Raw genomic sequence first — 23,035 nt, forward strand, 5'->3', positions numbered from 1 at the left:
TGTATTTCATAACACATCCTAGCAGTAAACAATATAAAATGAATGTGGATGGAATGTAGCTCAAAAATATCTTCTACAGAGATGAAAGAAAATGACCATTTCTGTGTGTCTGCATGGTTTGACTGTGGAAGGAGACAATAACAAAGCAAGGTGTCCATGAAAATTGCATCATGTGGTTGCATTTAGCACACAAAGTTAGAAGAGCTGTATCTTGCATTTCAGAACTTTAATAGTATTTTATTTAACAGATTGGCATCAATATGATGATATAATATGCGTTAAACCCGAGGAGAGTTGGTGGAAGAAATTTAAGAATTCATTTTGGAAAGATAAGGAAAAGGATGTTGTGAATGGGAAACTGATAGCAGCAAGAATAATGCTGGATAACCTCTTCAGTATACTTCGTCCTCTGAGTCAGATTAACATCAAAAGCTTTTTCCAGCAGTTCCACCAATTTTATTTGGTGAATAAAAGGATAATGGTACATGAAGGATATCGAAAGGAATGGAAAGAGCTACAATTTAAAGAACTGCAGGTATTATATTATCTTTATTATACATCCAAGAAGAACCTTGTCAAACTTCTATAAAGTTTGTAGCATCTTGACTGTGCTGAGCAAGGCGCTCATTGTTACAGTGTCCTTGGAATAAAATGATGTTGCTAAGTTATTAAACTGGGCTGAGTATTGAGTTCAAGATGCTCAAAAAAGACTTAAGTCACTGCAGGAATGAAATGAAACTCATCAAACTGAGCATTGTTCAAGAGGAAAGCCATCTCTCTAGATATTCTACTATGGATTATATAAGGTTCTGATATCAAGCACATGCTCTGATGTTTAAAACAACTGTATTTCAAAAGAAAAACTGATGCAGGATTTAATTCAATTGGGAAACCCTTTCTGAATTATAGTTCTATATATAGACTTATGAACTTGGAATTTCTCATAACATAATTTTTTTTGTTCCTATAGAAAGTATTGTAATTCTCAATTTTATGCGTTATAGTGTATTGATTATTTGTGTTGATACTCATATATTTGATTTCAAAAAAGGACTGATAGTTTTTAGAATAATATACCATATTTCCCCGAAAAAAAGGACCGGATCTCATATTTTTTGGGCTCCAAAGTAAGCACTAGGGCTTATTTTTGGGGAGTCTTATTTTTCCTTCCCCCCCAGTCTCTCGTTATTTATTATTTTATTTGTTACATTTTTTTTTAATTTTTATTAACATAAACGTAAAATACAGATACATGTAAACACTTATACATTAACAAAAAGTCCATCGACTAACTTCAAGAAAACATTCGCATCGGTGATTAATGTCCATTTAACCAATTTTCCTTAATTATACTATTTACAAATTTACTTGCTTATACCTTAATGCATTCATAGAAGTTCAGCAGTATCTTTCTACAATCATATTAACCATTTATTTATACAATCCTACGGCTCATCTCATGTATCTATTTCTGCGATTCTTGAGTTATGTTCTCCTAGTGTCCTATGTTGTTGGCCCTATCCTTCCTTCTAACCATGTGTACCATTTTTGCCAAACTAAATAAAAGTCAGTGTTCTCTTTATCTTGGAGCTCTTTTGTGAGCCTATCCATCTCTGCGCATTCATTTATTTTTGTTATTATTTTTTCTTCTGTTGGTATTATCTCGGATTTCCAATTCTGAGCGTACACTATGCGTGCCGCTGTCAATATGTGGATGGTAAGATATTTTATTTCCTTGGTGCACTGTGGTGTAGTCATTTCAAATAGAAAGAATTCTGGTTTCATTTCTACTCTTTGCCTCGTTGTTTCTTCAATTATTCTCTTAATCTCTTGCCAGTAGTGTTGTGCCTTCCTGCAAGACCACCAGAGATGGTAATATGTCCCCTTTTGTGACTTGCACTTCCAACACATGGTGATGTGTTTGGAAACATTTTAGCCAAACGTGCCGGAGGAAGATGCCATCTATAAAATATCTTGTATAAATTTTCTTTATATGGAATCAACAGTGTCATCTTATAATTTTCTGCCCATAGCTTATCCCATCTATCCAACTCTATATTGTGACCTATATTTCTTGCCCAGTTTACCATGTTTTCTTTCACCGTTTCCTCCTCTAATTTATACCTTATTAAATATCCATAAATTTTAGATATTATTTTCTCATCTGTGCCTTTTAAAATTTTATCCAGTTCACTTGGTTGGCTTTGAAAATCATAATGTCTCCGGTCTGCTGTATATTTTGACTCAATTTGAAGGTATGGCCACCAATCAATCATAATGCCTCGTCTTTCCAGTTCTTGTCTCGTAAGTAGGTCTCCCTCACTACTCAACAATTCTTGATATTTCCACATCTTTCCTATTTCTATAGTATTTGGATAAATTGGGGAGTCTTATTTTTCCATGTACAGGAGGCCCACTTCTTTGGCTTGCTTGTAGCCATAACAGGGCAGGAGGCTGTGGGGCACACCAGTGCTGCCACTACGAGGCAGGAAGATGGAACTGCCCCATGCACCCTGCACCGGCTTACCTTAGGGCCCACAGCTAGGCCATCTATGCCCCAACACCTGTCTCGCCTTGCGGCAGTGGTTCCAACAACCCGATCCAATAGGCCCCTGTGTGGCTACCAGCCCACTTCTTCTGCTTGTTTGTGGCTGCAACAGAACAGGCAAGCTGAGAGATGGAGTGGGCGGCCAGCCGTGGGAGGCTTGTCTTCGCATTTCTTAGTTTTCCTGCAGCCTATGTGTCGCATCGGGATGCCTGCCTTCCCCCCGCACCTCTGCCTCTGTCTGCTGTTGGTGCTGCCATGCAAAGATGAGCCTTCTGCGGCTGCCCGCCCACTTTGGCCACCAACTCGACTTTCCCGCGTCCCACACAGCACATCCAGATTGCATGCCTCCCACCCGCCTCTGCCTCCATCTACTGCTTGGACAGGTAATAAATTCACCTACGCTGCACAGGCTGTGGCTGTTGCCAGACACTGTCGGCCCCCGTGTCCTTGCCTCCTCCAGTCCTGGCCACACCCCCTGCTGATGATCTTAACTAGGACTTATTTTGGGGGGTAGGGTTATATTAGGAGCACCCTAAAAATCAAGCTAGGACTTATTTTGGGGGGTAGGTCTTATTTTTGGGGAAACGGTAGTATATCCATCTGTTGGAAGCAATTGTTGGAATGTTGAAAATTTATAATGCTTGTAAACTCTATTTATCTACCATCTACTGGATTTTTTCTTGCTTTCTCCCACCTCCCGTTGTTTTTTTAAAAAATTTGCTTCCCATATTTTGAACTTTTTTGAATTATGTTCAGTCTAATCTATTCCATTATCAACCCTATACAGTATTCAATACTGATACTGATTATTTCTTTAGAGTAAAATGGTAAGGAGGAAGCTACTGGCTGCTCTATTGCAGTGCTTATATTTCCTCTCTTAGCAGTTCCATATACACATTAAATAAAGTCAGAGATTGCACAATTACAGATCTTGAAATCCAAATAAAATAATTTCTAGTATTGGGCATTTCCCACCTACAAATCTGCATGGATCACTTCCCTTAACCGTGAGGCCAGTCACATTTTGGCTGATTTAAGTGGTCACAAAGGACAAAATGTTTTTTAAATAGATGATAACCCTGATCCTCCACTCTGGACCATGCCTTCAGCATATACAAACTGAAAGAATTTTAAATTAATGGAACAAATGGGTGTAAACATTACATGTTCTCATATGTCCCAAAACTGATGCCCTATCTAGGAAAGATATGATTGACATTAATTACACAGATGTTACAAACAGCTTCCTGTAAGCTACTGTCTTTTCTTCCTTGTCAGCATCCCAGCCAAGAAGGTGCTGAATTACTTTCGATAGATGCAATAAAAGCAAGCAAGCACTGTCAGTTCTTCTTCTGTATCAATTAGAAATAGACCCCAGTGCATAATTTTGTCCCAGGGTTTCTTCTGTTTGTGCTCTGTCATCCCTTTTGCTTCATTATTCTCATCTTATCTTTGAATTAACACTTGGAAAGCTGATAGTAGCCTAGATTCTAATCCCTGAGCCTTTTCACATCCCATAGAGTATAATAGGATTTGATAGTATTGCAGTCAGATGAGGTAAGAAATTGCTCAATACATTCAGGAAATCATTTAGATCAACTAGACACTTGAGTCTGATAATTTTTTGATCCACCACCTCTGCACAATCACTATTTGAGAAACAGCTGTTGTACAACCTAACATGTTAATAGTTTAATTTAAACCAATTTCCTGGCCTTTTAAAGTCTAATCTATAATGTGTTTTCTTTGGATTAGTTTCAGAACAATGTATGCATCTAGATGTTTTGTTTTTTAGCTATAGCTTATGCCTTAATATGATGTGATGTTAAACATGCAATTTTTTTCTTTCTCTCCCTCCCTTTTAAAGTTGCAAGATTTGATTGTGAATTACTTGATGGAAGAATCAAGTAACATCCTCAAAGAGAACACTTCGATGTGGGATAAACAAGGCATAGCATTGATCTTGTTTACATTAATATCAGATTACAACCTTCCATTGCCCAAAAAGGGACTGGAACAGTTATGCATGTTTCTTTGTCCAGAGAAATCACCAGCAGATGTAAATGAAATCAAGTGCTTTCGAGAGATGTTTTCAGAGTGTCCGGGGTATGTAATGTGACTTTGGGCATATAGAAAGCATGTAGGGTAGAGTGAGGATACTGAAGGTTAAGGTAGAAAAATGGTAGGTTTGGTTGGGAGGAAGGGAAGCAATTGGATGCTTGCTTTGCTGTTTTTGGTACTAATATTATTGTATGTGACAGATTTCTGAAAATCTGTCATTGACATGAATTGCTACTAATAGTTACTTGTCTATAAATTTATCAGTTTTTCCTATGAAGTGGGTGGTTGGAGAGATAGACTGGCCCAAAATAACCTAGAGAGCTTCCACCGCTGAGGATATGCTTGAACCTGGGTCTTCTTAGTGCCAATCGAGCATCTGAACCTCTTCACCATGCTAGCTGTCATGTGACAGATATAAATATTTGTTTCTGCTAATGTGACAGATATAAATATTCATATCTGAAAAAAGCCGCACTTCAAAAAGAGGAAGAGCCAGGCCAAAATGAAATACTAATTGAATTGGTAACTATTAATTAAATTTATTTATAAAACAAATTCTATTTGTAAAATTATCTGACCCTTATCTTCATATTCTCTGTTACAGACGAAAATACACACACACACACACACACACACACACACACACACACACAAACAAACAAACAAACACAGAGAGAAAATATAAGGAATTTTTTCCCTTCTCTCTCAGAATGTTTGTCTTCAAGCACAAATATCATAGAAGGCAATATTGAACAGAATAATTGCATGAATTTATTGCTGTAAAGTTAGAAAATTGTAGTAAATGTCTCAGTTTCAATGCAACTCAGTCAGAAGTACATGCCACTAATCAATGTGGTCTTCCCAGGTGATGTAAGCAAATATGTTGTCTAAATTAGTAATCAGATGGTTTCCAAAATATGTCGTGGAGCATCTTGATTCCAGAAAGATTTCCCCATGCAGGAAACAATTTGGAGGGGAGATTCAGGTGCTCTCAGGGAGTTTTTGACTCTGGAATCCCTGACTCTTGGTGCTTTCCTTGATATTAGGCATATGGTGCTCTGAGTCCATCCTAAGCATGCTGCTGTATACCATGCTGCTGTATTTCTATGCACCAGTGATTTTAGATGGGATGTATGTACTTCATTGCACTAGTACAGGGGTCTCCAAGTTTGGCAACTTTAAGCCTGGCGGACCAACTCCCAGAATTCCCCAGCCAGCTTTGCAGGCTTAAATTTGCCAAGGTTGGAGACCTCTGCACTAGAATATTCATCACACTGTTGATTAAGTATTCATTATGATCATTAGAAAAGGTTATTTGTTGGGCAAGCCTACAAAGTTATTACATTCTGATCAAAAATGGACACACTGTAATTGACCAGGTCCTTTGCTTCTCTATATCCAAAGCACAACACATTCTGTATATTTTTCCCAGAAGACATTCCCCTCCTTCCAATAGAAAATACAAAAAAGTAATAAGAAAAAACAACAGGATATAGTTGGGAGGAAGAGAAGGTGTGCAGATGTACAGTGCATTCATAAAGTATTCAGACCCCCTTCACTTTTGTCAATTTTTTTATGCTGTAGCCTTATTCTACAGGTGTTGAAATTCATTTTAGAAATATCTATAAATTTATTAAAAAGAAAAAACTGAAATATCACATTGGTATAAGTAATGTATACCAATGTATACCAATGTATACTGAGCCTTCACTCAGTATTTTGTTGAAGCGCTTTTGGCAGCAATTTCAGCCTCGGGTTTTTCTGGGTATGACACAACAAGCTTTGCACACCAGGATTGGGGGATTTTCTGTCATTCTTGTAAATCCTGTGAAGTTCAATCAGGTTGGATGGCGACCATTGGTGGACAGCCATTTTCAGGTCCCTCTAGAGATATTCAATAGTGATTAAGTCAAGGCTCTGGCTGGGCCACTCTAGGACATTCACAGAGTTGTGAATGTGAAGCCACTCCTATGTTATCAAGGCTGTGCGCTCAAGATCGTTGTCATATTGGAAAGTGAACCTTCAGCCCAGTCTATATGAATCCTCTCAAGTAAAGAACAACCAAGGATCTTTCTTTCACCATTTGAAGACTGATCCCATTTGTTATTGGTAAAAAAGGTAGTTTGATCTTTAGATCATTAAAGATAATCTGAATGACTGTTCTTTCATGGCAGCTGTTTTACAAATATGATTCCTCTTATCTTAGGGCAGGTATTTTCTCTACCCACACTGTATTCTCTTTATGTGTTTATTAGTCTCAAAATGTTGGGGGCCAGTAGTATAGACTAGAGGGAAAAAAAGCAAAGTTATGTTATTTTGTTAAAAATCTAGTTTTGTTGGAAGTAAGAAAGGCAAATTAACTTGTATAGAAGGATTCTGATAAAAATTATTTTTAGTAGATCTTAATTTCTTCTATCTCTTTCAGTATGGTGGAGAAGTTGATAATGTTCTGTGATAACTGTATTGAAAAAGAGATTCACCAGTGGGCGTGGACACTCCCAATTCTTTATGTATTTACTGTGAATGATTCTGAATATAAAACTAGGACTTGCCTTGAATCAGAAGAGAAATGGGCAAAGTTGGAATGTATTCGGTATTTGGAATTCAGAGATAAAAACAGAAACTTATACAAGTAAGTTTTTTAGCCTAGTATTGTTATCCCTGAAATGATTTCTGATTTTTTAAAAGTTAATTTGAGCTAAGACATGGATTTTCAATATTTATACAGATAGTCCTTAATTTACAACTATTCATTTAGTGACTGTTTTAAATTATAACAGCACTGTGATTTGTGATTGTTTTTCAATCACAATGTTTTTACAATAATTGCTGCGTCCCCACATGGTCACGCTTGCCATCTGACTCATATTTATGACAGTTGCAGTGTCCCGGAGTCATGTGATCAACTTTGACCTTCTAACAAGCAAAGTCAATGGGGATGCCAGATTCACTTAACAACCATGTTATCAATTTAACAACTGTGATGATTCACTTAACTGTGGCAAGCAACTTTGTAAAACGGAGCAAAACTCACTTAACAAATGTCTTGCTTGGCAACAGTAATTTTGAACTCGGTTGTGGTTATAAGTTGAGGACTACCTATAGACTGCTGGATTCCAAGAAATAGAAATAGTGCCATTTGGTGATGTGACCTTCCAAGATAATAAGTGTTTGTGACCTTCACAAACGATACAGAGGTTAATAAAAATAATAAGTTTATCATTGCATGAATAATTAAACTTTCTCTGGTGGTGCAGGTCTTTTTGCTTTGATTAGTCCATAAAATGACTGAATAAATTACTCGGGTCCATGCCAGGGTTTCAAGAAAGAATTGAGAATATTACGAAACAATAATATTGTGATATAAGAAACAATATGCAACATAGGAAGTATTTTTGAGGTGGTAACTACAGTTTAGGTAGGGTCATATTTTGGTAGTTTGTTCTCATGATCAATATTAAATAACTAATGTAACTGGACTATTGCAATGTGCTCTACATGGGTCTACCCCTGAAAAGTATCCAGAAGGTTCATCTGGTGCAGAACACGGCCATCTGGGCAATTTTAGGTGCCCAACAAGGCTGCATGTAACTTTTGCTTTGTGAGCTGCATTGGGACCAGAGTCTGTGCCATATTGCTCAATTGCTTTTAACTATGGCAGAGCTTCTAATGTACTTTAAAATCTTAAAAATTCAGGGAGATATTACTGCCTTTAAAGTAGCCCATATTGAAGTAGTCTTACGTGGGGGACACAGGAACCCACATGGGACTGGTTGGCCCCATGAGAAATCCCCCTCCTAGACTGTACCAACAGCTACTAATCTAATATCTTGACATTCTTCATCTTTTGAAATTTTATAAGGTCATTTTATAATTTTAACATTTTAATCATAAATTATTTTTTAAATTGTTTATTTTTATTAATTTTATTGATTAAATTGCACACTGCCCAAAGCAACTTTCTGGAGGAGATGGGCAGTTAAGTATAGAATATAAATAAATACCTTCAGAGTCAAGCAAACCCAGGTCTTTTAAATATAGCAGCTGCAAAATGTAAAACCAATTTGAAATTTCTTTATTTCTGGATTCACAGTTCCTCATGTTCTGTATAATTTTGAAACTGAAGCTCCTACAAAAAGTACTCAGAGAATACACATGTTTTAATTCAAATTTCTATGTAACTGTCATGCTTTTCTGTATGTTGAAAAGGAATATAATAATGGAAAAGGAGCATTTGCTGGAAGGAAACCGAACATTATTCAGAGCCTGGTTCTGCTTGTTACCACTATATCACCTGGTGGAATTTATCTCTGGCCCTTACGCTAATCCATTTGACTGTCTTCTGGGAACTTATTATAGACTGAACAACTTGAAAATTGACCGTCAAAACTGTCAGGTTTGTTCTGATTTCTAATTAACATTTTTAATCATCTTTGTCTGATGATGGAAAGGGACAGATACCAGAGGCTCAAGCTTACATTTGGCCCATGGTTTTGTCATTACTTCTAATGTGAGCTATGCATCAGCAAGTATGAGAACTTGGTTTGTCCAAACTATTCTAGTAAATTGGTCTATTAAGGCGTAACTTACAGATTTAGCATCAATTTGGCATACCAAATTGCTACTGTTGGCCTCAGGGTAGAATAACCTTCCTTGGTCAAGGCATACTGTTTGCCTTTGATATCTTGGGCTCATAATACAGGTAATCCTTGTCTTACAACAATTCATTTAGTGGCTGTTCAAAGTTATAACAGAAGTGAAAACTTACAACCATTGCAGCATCTCCATGGCCACCTGATCAAAATTAAGATGCTTGGCAACTGGTTCATATTTATGACTGTTGCAGTGTCCTGGGAGCATGTGAACCCCTTTTGTGACTGACGAGCAAAATCAATGGGGAAGCCAAATTCACTTAACAAACCATGTTACTAAGTTCTGAATGATTCACTTTAACCACTGTGGCAAGCAAAGGCATAAAATGGGGCAAAGTCACTTAACAAATGTTTCACTTAGCAACATAAATTTTGGGCTCTATTGTAGTCGTAACTTGAGGACTACTTGTATGCATCACTCACCTCTGGAAGGGTCCCATATTAACAGTAGGTTGCAAAGGGGCTTTGTTCCTATCAGGGCAGTACTGCATGTCCTGGTATATGTCATAGAATTTCATATATGCAGATACTTCCTCCCCAGTGGAAGAAATACTCATTCACTTGGGTAGTAATCAGCCAGGTTTGGCAGCCTCAGGCAAAAATAGGTAAACATCATGAGCTGATAATAAGATACCCTGTACGTTTAAGGAGCTACACTGCATAGAATTCCCTTTTTGAAACACTCTGGTTCCCAGTATTTCTTGAGGGTTGTTAGCCCCACAAGGCAGATCAGACCAAGCAGTCAGCTCCAGGAAAGCTAAAACTATCTTTATTGATATCGGCAATAAAAGCAGAATCTTGCAAGATTGATTGTGCTGTACTTCCTCCCTCTTCAGTGAATTAAGGAGGTATCTGCCTGAGCCACTTCCAAATATTCATTCACTTACTCACTCACTCACTCACTCAATTAATTTCTAGAAACCCCCATCTCAAACAAGTGACACTAGGTGGTGAATAACCCAGTAGAGAAACTTAAGTTTGGTTCTGTTTCATCTGTCAGAACAATGAGTCAGTTGCCAATCTCTGAATTTTGATCACGTTACCATGGGGATGATGGTAGGCTAGGGTCAGAAGTGGGAAAAATTGTTAAAAGTCCCTTTTTTCAGTGCCATTGTAATCTCAAATGGTCACAAAATGAATGGTTGAAAGCCGAGGTCTACCTGTATCCACTTTCAAATAAATTTTCCAACCAAGAGAAAAGAAGAAAACATTTGTTGAGGCTCCCATATTTTGTTTGAATCGCTGCTTTCCACGGTGCATGCTTGCAGAATGATGCACAGAGTTGTAGTGGCTTGGCATCTGTGACTCTCACAAGAGGGTTCCCTAAGTCTTTCCTCCACAATCTCAATTGTTGCAACCACCAATAAACCATTGCCACCATTCTGTACGGAGAAATGCCCTCTCTGCATCTTTTTCTCAAAAAGACGATGTATTGCGAGCACTAGTTTCTCCGCTTGCCCATTGGTAGGTAACAGTGTGCTGTAAGCTCAGTTCTCTGGTAAGATGAGCGCATGGGTTTCAGAAAGAAGATACAAATTTTTATGTAGATTAAGCTCAGATAGCTAATGGAAAATTACTTGCAGGTAATGGGAGAAGAGGAAAGTCTCATTACTATATATACTTGCAGATAAGCCCATCCATGAGTAAGCAAAACATGTTTTTTGTTGGTATTTTGCAACCTAAAATTCTTGGTTTATCCATGAGTACATAGAATAACTCACAGGTATGAATTCATTCCTACACAATGCAGGCAAAGTTTATGAATGTGCAGTATTTATGTTTAGATCCGTTAATTGTCCAAGTCTTCTCTAGGGCAGGATGTATTTCTTACAAACGGAGGCATTCAGATGCATGGCAACACATGCACACACACATAGGCAAACACACCCACACCCCAACCTCTTTAGGCAGTAAACTGTACAAAGCCAGTTGACTGGGAGATGTTTGTCTAAAACAGGGGTGTCAAACTTGATTTCATTGAGGGCTGCATCACAGTTGTGTTCAACTTGGGGGGCATGGGCAGTGGGCAGAGGGTTATGGCAAGCTCTACTTCACTCATGTCAGGGGTGCCTCTGGTGGCCCAGATGCTCTGCCAGTGAAAACAGGCTCCCAAGGTCTGTTTTCGGCTGTGACAGCTTCCTGCAAACCTCTGCCAGCGAAAATAAGAGTTTGGGAGGGCAGCCTTGCGGGCCAGATCTAAACACTTCTCAGGGCGGATCCGGCCCCTGGGCCTTGAGTTTGACACCCCTGGTCTAAAACATTGATTCTTTTTAATCTGATCTTTTTTCTCTGTTTTAGGATGTAGAAAAGCTTTTAGAAAAATTGTTGCACATCCTGTCAGAAAAAAAGTTGTAAGTAAAATGTGCATGTCCTTTAAAAAAAAAAAAAGCATTCATTTTGAATACGCCTGACTGAAGTAAACAATAGAAAAATTGATAGTGAATTACTTATATAACTTTGTTTTGTCAAGCTGAAAATGATAATCCACAACTAGGGGCCCTCAAGTCTTTGAGTAGGTACTTGATCTAATCAGGTGTTGGAATAAGTAGCTGATGTTTGTGCAGTTTCTAGAGAGAGCATGCTCAGAAACCGCCATTTGCAAAGCTGACCTGCTGATCAATTGTGGCCCAGCCTTATAAGGCAAAATGGCCTATGTGGCCCTTGCTGTCTGAAGGAAGTCTGACGCTTCTGTGCATGATAAAGTGCTCCATCAAACGGATTGCTCATGATCCACAAACTGGTCATAAAAGATTACATGTTATTTTAATAACCATAAACATCAGTGTATAAAAGCGCTTCAAGAGAAGTTAGAAAGATTCATTCGTTTTGTTTACTAACATTTGTAAGTCACTTTTGTCTGTGACAGTGCCATGATTAGCATTTTGTGGTTGGGATATTTCTACTAGAAAAGGAGAATTGAAGACCATTAGAACAAAGTAGGAAGTGATCTTGAGGAAAGGAAAAAGGGAAAAAAAATTGACCTCAACTCTTCCTTCCTATAGAGGAATCCCACTATAGAGTATGATATTGCATGGACACCCCTTGAATGCCCAGCCATTCAGGGAGGAGGAATGAAGCAGGGGATTAGCCTTGAATTGTTGCACAGCTGCAGGACTGACACTTCCCCCACCAGGTTCCATGGAACCATTCCTGTCTATTCCCAAGGGATGGCAAGCAGTTGGGGGAAATTCCTGTACTGTAGGTAAAATGCAATAAAGTTACCAACTTGAACCTTCCACATGTGGCTCTGTTGCTTGAGCCTGACACCTTCCCCTGCTTTCCAGCACCCATCCTTGCCAGCCCACCTGATACCCTTGCTTCCATGCTGCCTTTGTCAACTCCCCCATGGTCCTTGCCAGTCCTTCCATGCTTCGCAGTGCTTGCCCACAGCATCCCCCCCCATTTGCTGCACTCCTTATCTGGGGCTCCTGCCTCTTTCCCTTTAATGACCCACACAGTCCTAAGGTTTGCTGGCACACAGGACTGCCGTCACTAAGTGATGCAGTCACTTTATGTCATGCTTTACGTTTGTATCACTTATCAGTGGCAATTGTTTTTATTTCAATTACAATTGACCCAATCTGAAGACTACCAATGTTTTGTTAGGTCTCTATTTAACGCTTAACTTTGATAGTATGCCATGTTTCCCAGGTGAGGCACATCTTTGGAAAATTATGAATGAGTGATGTTCATATTCACAAAATGGCTTCTATAGAAGACTTCCTAATTCAAAGAATCAACTATGGGGATGTGTATGACTAGTTATGAAGATGAAGAGACGTATTTTACGTTCCTATAAGTTTAGTTTTCATTGCAAATATCATTTTGAACTCTTGAGTCTGTTTTATGCATACTTTTAATGTAAATTTCTGGTGTCTCTTGATTGCAAAAAATATACAAACTTTCTGCAATTCAGTACAATTCAGAAAGAAGATTGGAAATGCTCTGCTATTGCCTGTCAAAAACTTCATCAGATATGCAGCAGTCGGATTCCAGTAATATCACAATACAAGTTATTAGCTACAGCAATTGAGATTGTTTCAACAATTCTTGCACTTGTACCATCAGAGGTAAGCTTCTCTCTTTTGCCCTTCGATAGTTCATTAAGATGAGTGTGGAAAAGGCTTTCTTTCTTTTTTTTTAAATTTTTTTTTATTTTAAAACAAAAACAAAACATAAAACCATCATCATTCCAATCAGTTACAGACAGTGTATCGATTGGTTAACATTCTTTTGTGCTTAATCCCATTTCCAGAGCACCAATTAGTAACAAAAGCTTATTTCTCATAAGAAAGAACTTCAAATATTTTATCTTTACATCAACCTCATATTTCATGCTTCATCTCCCATGTTTTATTATCTATCCATTGATAAAACAAATCCCATATCAAATAATGTTGTTTATCTTCTTGTTCTCTAATTTCAAATGTCAATTTACTCATTTCAGCACATTCCATAATTTTCTTAATAATCTCATCATCAGTAGGTAACTTCTCTCCTTTCCAGTTTTTAGCAAATACAATTCTAGCCACTGTTAAAACATTCACAATTAAATATTGCAGTTCTCTATTGTATGTTTCTGGTAAAATCCCTAATAAAAATATCTCTGATTTAAAGTCAGTGTGTTTTTTTATCATTTTTTCCAGCCATGTGTGTATCTTAGTCCATTATCTCTTAGCTTCTACGCATGTCCACCACATATGGTAATATGATCCTGGAGTCTGATGACACTTCCAACATTTCTCCGATTTGTTCTTGAACATTCTGGCTATCCTCGTCGGGGGTAAATGCCACTTGTAAAACATCTTATTCAAATTCTCCTTATATGCGCTAGACATTGTCATTTTATAATTTTGCGACCACAATTTTTGCCATTTCTCTAAATCAATACCGTGACCAAAATTTTTCCCCCATGCTTATCAATGACTCTTTAACTTGTTCTTTTTCCAATTTTACCTCTAACAAGTATCCATATAGTTTTTTAATTACATAGTCATTAGAACCCATTAAAATTTTATCTAGGTTAGTCATAACATTATAAAAACCTTCTTGTTTAAGATCTTCATATCTAGAATGTATTTGCAAATATGAAAACCAATCCATCTTAAAATCCTGTTCTTCTAATTCTTGCTTCAATTTAAGTTCACCCTTTTCATCCATTAATTCACTATATCTAACAATTTGTTCCCTTCTAAATACTATAAAATATGAAAATGCTTCAATTGTAGATACCCAGACTGGAATTTTCAGATAGTGTTGTTTTTTAATCTTCTCCCAATTCAATAACACAGCTTCACATATCTGATGTCTTTTAAAATACCCCTGTATTTTTGTTCCTTTATACCATAAGAAGGTGTGCCACCCGATCAACAAATCATGTCCTTCTAAATTCAATAGCCTATTTCTCAAAGTTATCCATTCTTTAATCCACATCAAACTTGTTGCTTGATAATAAAGTTCCCAATTAGGTAAACCAAAGCCTCCCGTCATTCTAGTATCTTGTGACAACTTTAGTTTTATCCTCGCCTTCTTTCCCTGCCAAATATATTTCAGTACCATTTTATTCAAATCTTCAAAAAATTCTTTCCCCAATCTAATTGGGATTGTCTGGAATAGATACAGAATTCTAGGCAAAATATTCATCTTAATAGTTGATATCCTACCAATCAGAGAAAATTGCAAGTTTCCCCATTTCGCCAAGTCTATCCCTATCTGTTGCTTAAGCTTATTGTAGTTATTTTCTTTAAGTGTACTACACCTTGCTGTCAAATATATCCCCAAATATTTTACCTTATTTGTAACCTGCATCTTTGATATCTCCATCAGTTCTTCTTTTTGCTTTATCAACATATTTTTAGTCAAAATCTTCGTTTTATCTTTATTAATTTTCAAACCTGCTACATTCCCAAACTCTCCAATGTTCTCTATCAGTTTATTTATTGATGTTAAGGGTACTTCAATAATAAAAACCAGGTCATTGGTTTGCAAATGCTTGCAATTTATATTCTTCTTTTTGAATTTTCATACCTTTTATATCTTTTTCTTCTCTGATATTTCTATTTAAAACTTCTAATGTCAATTTAAACAACAGTGGGGACAGTGGACATTTTGCCTAGTACCTTTTTCTATCTCAATAGAATCAGTCAATTCTCCATTTATCATTACTTTTGCCGTTTGCTTGTGATACATAGCTTCTGTTGCCTGAACGAATTTTCTACGAAAGCCCATCTGTTCCATTTGAAGCAGCATAAATCGCCAGTTTACATTATCAAAGGCTGCATCTAAAAATATCAAGGCCATCTTGCTTTTCAGGATGTGCTTCGTAGTATTCTAAAGTATCCAGAATTATTCTAATATTGTCTCTAATCTGTCTTGGAAAAGGCTTTCTTGATCCCCATGAAACTGACTAGAAAAACAGAATAACAGAATTGGAAGGATTCTTGGAGGTCTTCTAGTCCCACCCCCGCTCAAGCAGGAGACCCTATCCATTTCAGACCTAGGGGGAATTCATTGGGACAGATAACTTTGGTGATGTAAGTTATATGAAAACATCACTGTTTTTGAGTGCTTCAGGCAGATAAAAGTACAGATAATCCTTGATTTATAACAGTTCGCTTAGTGACTGTTTGAAGTTGCAGCAGCACTGAAAACAGGGACTTATGATATTTTTCACACTTAACAACCATTGCAGCATTTTCATGGTCATATGATCAAAATTCAAACACTTGGCCATTGGTTCATATTTATGACGGTTGCAGTGTCCTGGAGTCATGTGATCACCTTTTGTTATCTTCTGACAAGCAGAGTCAATGAAGAAACCAGATTCACTTAACAACTGTGTTATTACCTTAACTGCAATGATTCACTTAACAACTATGGCAAGAAAGGTCATAAAATTGGGCAAAATTCACTTAACCACTGTCTCGTTTAGCAACAGAAAGTTTGGGCTCAGTTGTGGTTGTAAGTCGATGACTTCCTGTAAAGTATTTTAAACTTCACAAAGTAATTTGGCTTGAAATTCACATCCCCCAATGTGATGATAGTAGTTAGACTATTATCAAACCTGGCATAGATTCGGCACAGATTAGGGGTATACTGAATCTAACCGTATGTATTATTCCCTGCTTTGATGTTCAGAAGATACTGTACAAGGAGGGTTTGAACTATTGATTTTCCCTTCCGTGGTCAAATTTCACAGATCTCAGTAGGCTGCAGAGCGGATCATTCTGTGATGCCTGAGATACCCTCCCAAACATTTTAGGATTATAGCTGAAATAATAGAGAGTCCCATTGGCCAGCTTAATCATAGGGGACCTAGGAAGTATGGCTTCTGTGCACTCACCCTCTGGAACAGCATTCCCACCAGTGATAGAGGAACCCCTGTCTCTTGAAATTTCAAAAAACCCTTAAAATCTAGCTTTGATCCTAGGCTTGGTGTTAATATGTTGGGTGTTGCCATTGTGCTGCATTTTAAAGATAGTTTTAGTCTGAGCTGTTTTATTTTATGTTTTTAACTATTTTAATTTAGTATTATATTTGTAAGCCACCCAAAGTTGACTTGAATGGGTATCTAAAGATAAAGGGGTAGATAAAGGGTATCTATAAATGGGTACCTTGACTTATGGCTGTTTGCAGCATCCCATGGTCACATAATCACATTTTATCATGTTTTGCTGAAAATTGGCATTTATTTTACGCTTTCAGCAAATCCGGTCGATAGTGTACAATTGCTTAGTGACTATGGTGTTCATTTAATGACTGAAGCAGTCAATTTATTGACTTTGATGTCTGCAAAATGGTCATAAAAATCAGGCCAATCACATGAGTGAACCATTCTATGACCATAATGGGCAGGCTCCATTACGGTTGTACGTTGAGGACTACCTGTATTAAATCTACTTTTATTATTACAGTTCATCTCAAAGTCAGCCAGATGTTTAGACTGAATTTGGCCTTTTAGGTACCCATTGAGTCCTTCCCAAGGACCTGAGATAGACAAATGTTGTTTGGTGGTGTTACAATTAGTGGAGATGGGTAACTTCCTCTAAGTGGATTTTCCTCTCTTAAAATTTTACTTATGCTCATTCAGGAAATAGGCTTCCCTTCTCATTCAACAAATTATATTTTCCTTTTCATATGACAGGTTTCAGAAATGGAGTTTGCCACAACAATATTCCAAAATGTTCGTAAAACTACCAGTGATTGGTTTCAGAACTGTCTTCCAAAATCACTGCTAGAAAAAAGACCAGTTAAGTTTTCTTCGAAAAAGGAACTTGAGGTTTGTGTTTTAGAATTGCGCTACATCTAGATTTTATACAGAACATTGTGATTTGTAGCTTCCTTTTTCTTTTAACGGTTGTTCTAATTTTCTTTTCCTAGCCATTTTTATATCAGTAATCATTACTGAAAACTGTTTAATGCATGAATTTTTGCAGTGTACACTGTGAAGTGAACCAGATCTCTGTTGATCTATTTAGCCTATCAGAGGCATGTGTTACCAGTTGCAATATTTTTCTTAGTTCTTTTCAAGTTTGCAGGGTGTTACTTCAGAAAAATTAGAGGATAGAGAAAAGACGAGACCAACGTTGAAAACTAATCTTATTTTATTCTAGAAATTTTGAACATTGTTTTCATAGTTACTTCCCTGAAGTCATAATAGGATCTCAAATTGTAGTTTTCTTCAGGTTTGAAGGTGGAGCTTAACCTGACATTATATCTTCAGTTTAGTTTTCCAATTCTTAAAAAGCATATATTCTTTTCTAATAGGTGATGAAATATTCTAGCATTAAAGTTTCCATTTCCATTTGGAAACATTTCAAATGTTTCCATTTGAATAGAATAAATACTCCTACATTCCTACTTCCATCTTAAACAGTTTTTCGTTTGTGGCTTTAAAACGTAAAATAATGTTTTCTTTGTAGGCATTGGATCACTTTTTGAAAATAAAGTTTCCTAATAGCAGTAATTCTGAACATTGGAAAGAAACTTTAATTACAATTTTGAAAAGCAGAATTAAACAGGTATGTAGATATATAGTGTCATGAATGTGATGTTAATCCGCTTGTACTAATTAATTAAGATCTAGATAAGGATAACCTATTTTGTGACATGTGTCTTCTTTTATTGTCATTAAATCAAGATTAGTCTGAATCACTATCATATGTGGCAAAACTGCTTCGAGTTTCTAGCATCAGCAAAATATGATTTGGGACAAGAAGGAATCACTACAGTAATATAAACTTACCATTTGTTTTGACCTGATGTGTGCTTGTACAGGGGCGCTCACATTGCATTTTGGGGTTTCACACTTGCACGCTTTGGGAACTCGGCACCAAAAAGGTTAGCCATCACTGGCCTATATGTTAAGTTGGTTATGGGGACAACTTGGGTATCCTTCTAGTGCATCAGCTACCATGACAGATGCCCTCTGTGAACCCCTTGATTTGTTCTCAGACTGGTATTGGAGACTTCTCATGTTTTAGTGACTTCAATCTCCATACTCTCTGGATTGGTTAAAATAGACTTGGGAGTTCATGATCTCCGTGGCAATCATGGACATATCCCAAATAATCTCTGATACAACACATGTAAGTGGCAAGTTTAGATCTCCGTTTCATATCTGGGCAGATAATTGGTGATTTGTCTATGCAGAACACCTGATTTCAATTCGAATGAAGCACCTGAGGTAAACAAGTATGGAATTTCTTCCAGACAACTAATTTCCTCCCAGTTTCCATGAGCTTAGGGAATGGAGGTCTGCAAATGTTTCTTTGTGGCTGCATGAATGTTATGGAACCTCCCTGCCCCTTGAAATCCAGTCAGTTCATACCTTTAGGCTTTAAGGAATTGCTCCGCCTTCTTCCTTTGGAGACCGAATTTCTTGAGCTTTCTGCCATGCCTCTCCTGGTTGCTTCCCAGTTTGCTGAGGATGTAGCAGATGACTTGACCTTTCTCTAACTTGGCTGTCCATTTCTAAACTCTGGATCAGACCGTTGCTAGGGTGGGATTGGATTCTCCGGCAGTACATCAAGAAGAAGTGTATCAGGTAAGACCAACGCTCTTTCTCTGATGTACTGCCTTGAGAATCCAAAGAGTGGGACATACCAAAGCTGGCATGTCCTAAGGGTGGACCCTGTTCTGATCCTAAGTCCCCCTGTCTGTATGTACCTTCTGGAGGACCCTTCTGCCGAAAGCCGCCTCAGCTGAGGCAAATGCGTCCAGCTAATAGTGTCTGATAAATGGGGACAGTGAGGACCAAGTTGCTTCCCTGCATACCTCCTCTACAGATGCTTGTGTAGCCCAGGCGGCTGTTGTGGCCGCAATTCTGGTAGAATGCACGGTCACTTATCTGGCTTAATGTTTGGGAACTGCTTAATTATATAATTTTAATTGTAGGATGGACATTTTTTATTATGTGTGTGATCATAACTTTCTGAGATTTTCTCAAGTATGCCAATTAAAAAAAATAAATTAAGTAACTATAAATGCCCAATTATTGTAGAAAGACTATTGCAAAAAATAATAGTATATAGTACCCTATGTCCTATTTCCATCCTGAACAAGCAGAACAACATTTTATATATTTTGAAAAATAATTGATTATGTTTTGGTCTTATTGCCATAATCACAAATTCTTCTGTTCTATGTCTCCGCTTTAGAGTCTATAAATACTTTGTAACCCCAAATTGTGCTTTGCTTTGATGTTGTCTAATTAGGAAGGGGCAGTTGAACAAATTCAAATCTACTGTAGTCACTACGAGGAAATTCAAAAATTCGATTCTCTGATTTTGCAAGTATTTGAAAATTGTGCCCTTGAAGCTATTGATTCAGCATACCAGGTAATTTTTTGTAATACCAGGTAATGTATCTAATATTGTCTGATCTTTCAGTAAATAACAATGGTTGTTACGCTTCGGATAGTCACAGATTAAAGCAATGTACCTTCCAGACATATGCCATCCTCTACTTCCAAGTTGGCTGAGAAATGCATTGTCTATACATCTTAGCAGCAGGGTGGATTTGATTTAAATAAAGTCGATTTAAACACGATTTAAATCATGATTTAAATCACTAGTAAAAAGGCTTGATTTAAATCAACTTGATTTAAGTCATAATTTTTAAAGGGCAACTGTCATCTCTGTCCCATAGCAGGTGGTCCTTTGACCCACTGTTGACTCACCAAGAGTCCTAATATTGCAGAATATACAGCCTCATGCTACATAACTAAGCTCCATTTCATGCTGTATAAACTAAATTATTAACGTATCTTAGATAGAAAACTATCTTTAGATAGATTTTTACTCCAAAAACACTTTATTAAAATAAATTCGATTAAAATAAAAAAAATCCGATTTAAATAAAAAAAATCCGTTTTTAAATTTTTTTAAAAAAAAATCATCGATTTTTATCCACCCCGCTTAGCAGGCAGGACAGAGAGAGCAGTATGTTGCCTTGCAAGGGCATCTCAAGGTTGTAAATGAGTGTTGGTTATACTTCTGCATACAGCCCAAAATACATCAAACCCTGACCTGTAATGTGTCCTTCCCATATTGATATAGTTTAAAAATTTTAGCATGGATTTTTAAAAATATCTTTTACTGTAACACACTATAGAACTATAGTTTCATGTTTTTCCATTCATTAAATTAGGTTTTTTTTAGTATTTATGACTTCTGTTTATAGGTAATACATACTAAACTAGCTGATTCTGCTGATTAAGTTTTTTTATATTTCCCATACAGCAGGGATGGTCTTTGTCAAGATCTTTTCTTTGTTTCAGAAGTTGATTCTGACTTTTATTACGAATAGGAACTTACATTGACATAATGTTTGTTCTCAGTCCATTTCTAACATCTATTCAAGATCATTCTGTCTCTTTTATAAGTGAGGGTTGGTTAACTTGGAGTAACGTTAGCAGTGTCTTTGCTTAGGTTTACATAGGATTAAGGATTGCTGTTTAGTCTGTAGTTTATAGATACAGTATAGAAAAGTTAGATGAAGGGCCTTCAAATTTTGCCCATGCACCATGTTCCAGTTTACAAGTAGTCCTCAAATTACGACCACAATTGAGCCCAAAATTTCTGTTGCTAAGTGGGACATGACCTTTTTTGCTACAATTGTTAAATGAATCCTTGCAGTTGTTAAATTAGTAACATGGTTGTTAAGTGAATCTGGCTTCCCCATTGACTTTGCTTGTCAGAAAGTCGCAAAAGGTGATCATGACCCCGGGACACTGCAACCGTCATAAATATGAGTCAGTTGCCAAGCATCTGAATTTTGAACACGTGACCATGGGGATGCTACAATGGTCATAAGTGTGAAAAGTGATCATGAGTCAGTTTTTCCCAGTGTTTTTGTAACTTCAAATGGTCACTAAAAATGTAAACCAAAGACTAACTGTATAGGAGCTTGCATTTCCGTAGAGTGGTGATTATCTCTATTGTAAGAGCAGTATCTATCTCAGCAAGTAGAAGAAAAATTCACATGAAAGGAAAAATACATTTCCCGTGGTAAAGTCCCATTACATGGTAAACTGAATTTTGTGACAATCTTGATAGAGGTGCAGAATCCTTGTACATTGAATTTATTACTGCCTAATAATGCCTCCTTTTTTCTATGCCTTTTCTAGAAACAACAGAATCTGCTCGAGTTGATATCTATATATGATCGGAACAAGCTGGGTAAAATTATATCTGCTGCCATCATAAAATCCTGGCCAAAGGATGATATGGGGACACCTTCGAAAGATTTTCAAAGCATACTAAAGCATCTGTTTGAATGGCAGGAGAGCAGATTTATATTCATATTCAGTCGTATGTAAATTATTTACAGAATTATTTTTATAGTCCGAGGGAATAGGTAAATGATCGAAGTAGGTACAAAATATAGAACAATGGAGGAGTTGTATTGGATATTTCATACATTTGGTATATTTATGAAATTATGATAAAATAATAATCTGCTTCATGAATGTGCATTGATGTTTTGACTGAAATAATTTTTTTAAAAAAAAATCACGTTTGGCAAAAATAATAGTTACATTTGTGTGCAGAGCTAAAAAATGAGATATAGGAAAGCATGCATGTAAGTGAGATAGGAAAGTGAGAATCCTTGATTTACGACTGTAATTGAGCCCAAAATCACAGTCATACACTGAGGCAGTTGCAATGTGTCCTACTATATGACCTGACCCAGCCTTATGACTGCATCCTGGCTTTTCCAGGTGTGGTTATTAAGTGGACAGAGGGAGGCAGGCAGTTCCCCTCCATGCACAGAAGGGAACTATAGGGCTGGGCTATGGAGAAGCAGCTCAGATCTTTGTGATCTGAGCTTTTTCTCCAGCCCTGCGGCTTCATTCTCCTCCTCCCTGCTGGAGACACTTCACCCCATGTGGGGCAAAATCGATCTTGTCAGGCAGCATTTTTGTTGTTAAAGAGGTTGGGTGAAAATGGACTGGGTTTTTTTTTTTTTTTTTTGCTCCTTCTTTGCTAAAAAAAAGAGCAAAAACATTGCTTGGTGGTGAGACTCAAGTCTCCAGCAAGCAGCATTTTTGCTGCTCCTTTAAGAACAAAACTCATCTGACAGAGACACTTGAATGTTTTTGCTCTCAGGAGGCTGGCTGAAAACCAGTCCTTTTTTTCAGCAAGCCCCTTGAAAAAAGCAGGGTCAGAGGGTTTCCAGGGGTAGCCCAGGGGTGAAATGCTCCCAGTTCGGACTGGATCACCTGATCCGGTAGCGATGGTGGCGGGTGGTTCGGAGAACCGGTAGCAAAAAT

The 23,035-nt window shown here is 37.3% G+C and overlaps 1 protein-coding gene across 1 annotated transcript in view; it reads left to right on the plus strand.

Moving 5' to 3' along the window:
- The window catches only part of RNF213 (ring finger protein 213), a 115,439-nt gene that overhangs the window by 15,736 nt on the left and 76,668 nt on the right, over positions 1-23,035 (plus strand). Inside the window, exons 7-16 of the mRNA XM_070937687.1 lie at positions 249-535; positions 4,416-4,654; positions 7,035-7,241; positions 8,819-9,005; positions 11,560-11,612; positions 13,178-13,331; positions 17,405-17,539; positions 18,183-18,281; positions 19,977-20,099; positions 21,890-22,073. Coding sequence (XP_070793788.1) covers positions 249-535; positions 4,416-4,654; positions 7,035-7,241; positions 8,819-9,005; positions 11,560-11,612; positions 13,178-13,331; positions 17,405-17,539; positions 18,183-18,281; positions 19,977-20,099; positions 21,890-22,073 — 1,668 coding nt within the window. The remainder of the gene's footprint in view (positions 1-248; positions 536-4,415; positions 4,655-7,034; positions 7,242-8,818; positions 9,006-11,559; positions 11,613-13,177; positions 13,332-17,404; positions 17,540-18,182; positions 18,282-19,976; positions 20,100-21,889; positions 22,074-23,035) is intronic.

This window comes from Pituophis catenifer, unplaced genomic scaffold (genome assembly GCF_029215685.1).
Source record: "Pituophis catenifer annectens isolate HBS135680 unplaced genomic scaffold, rPitCat1.0.hap2 SCAF_2, whole genome shotgun sequence".
In the NCBI taxonomy this organism is placed as follows: domain Eukaryota; kingdom Metazoa; phylum Chordata; class Lepidosauria; order Squamata; family Colubridae; genus Pituophis; species Pituophis catenifer.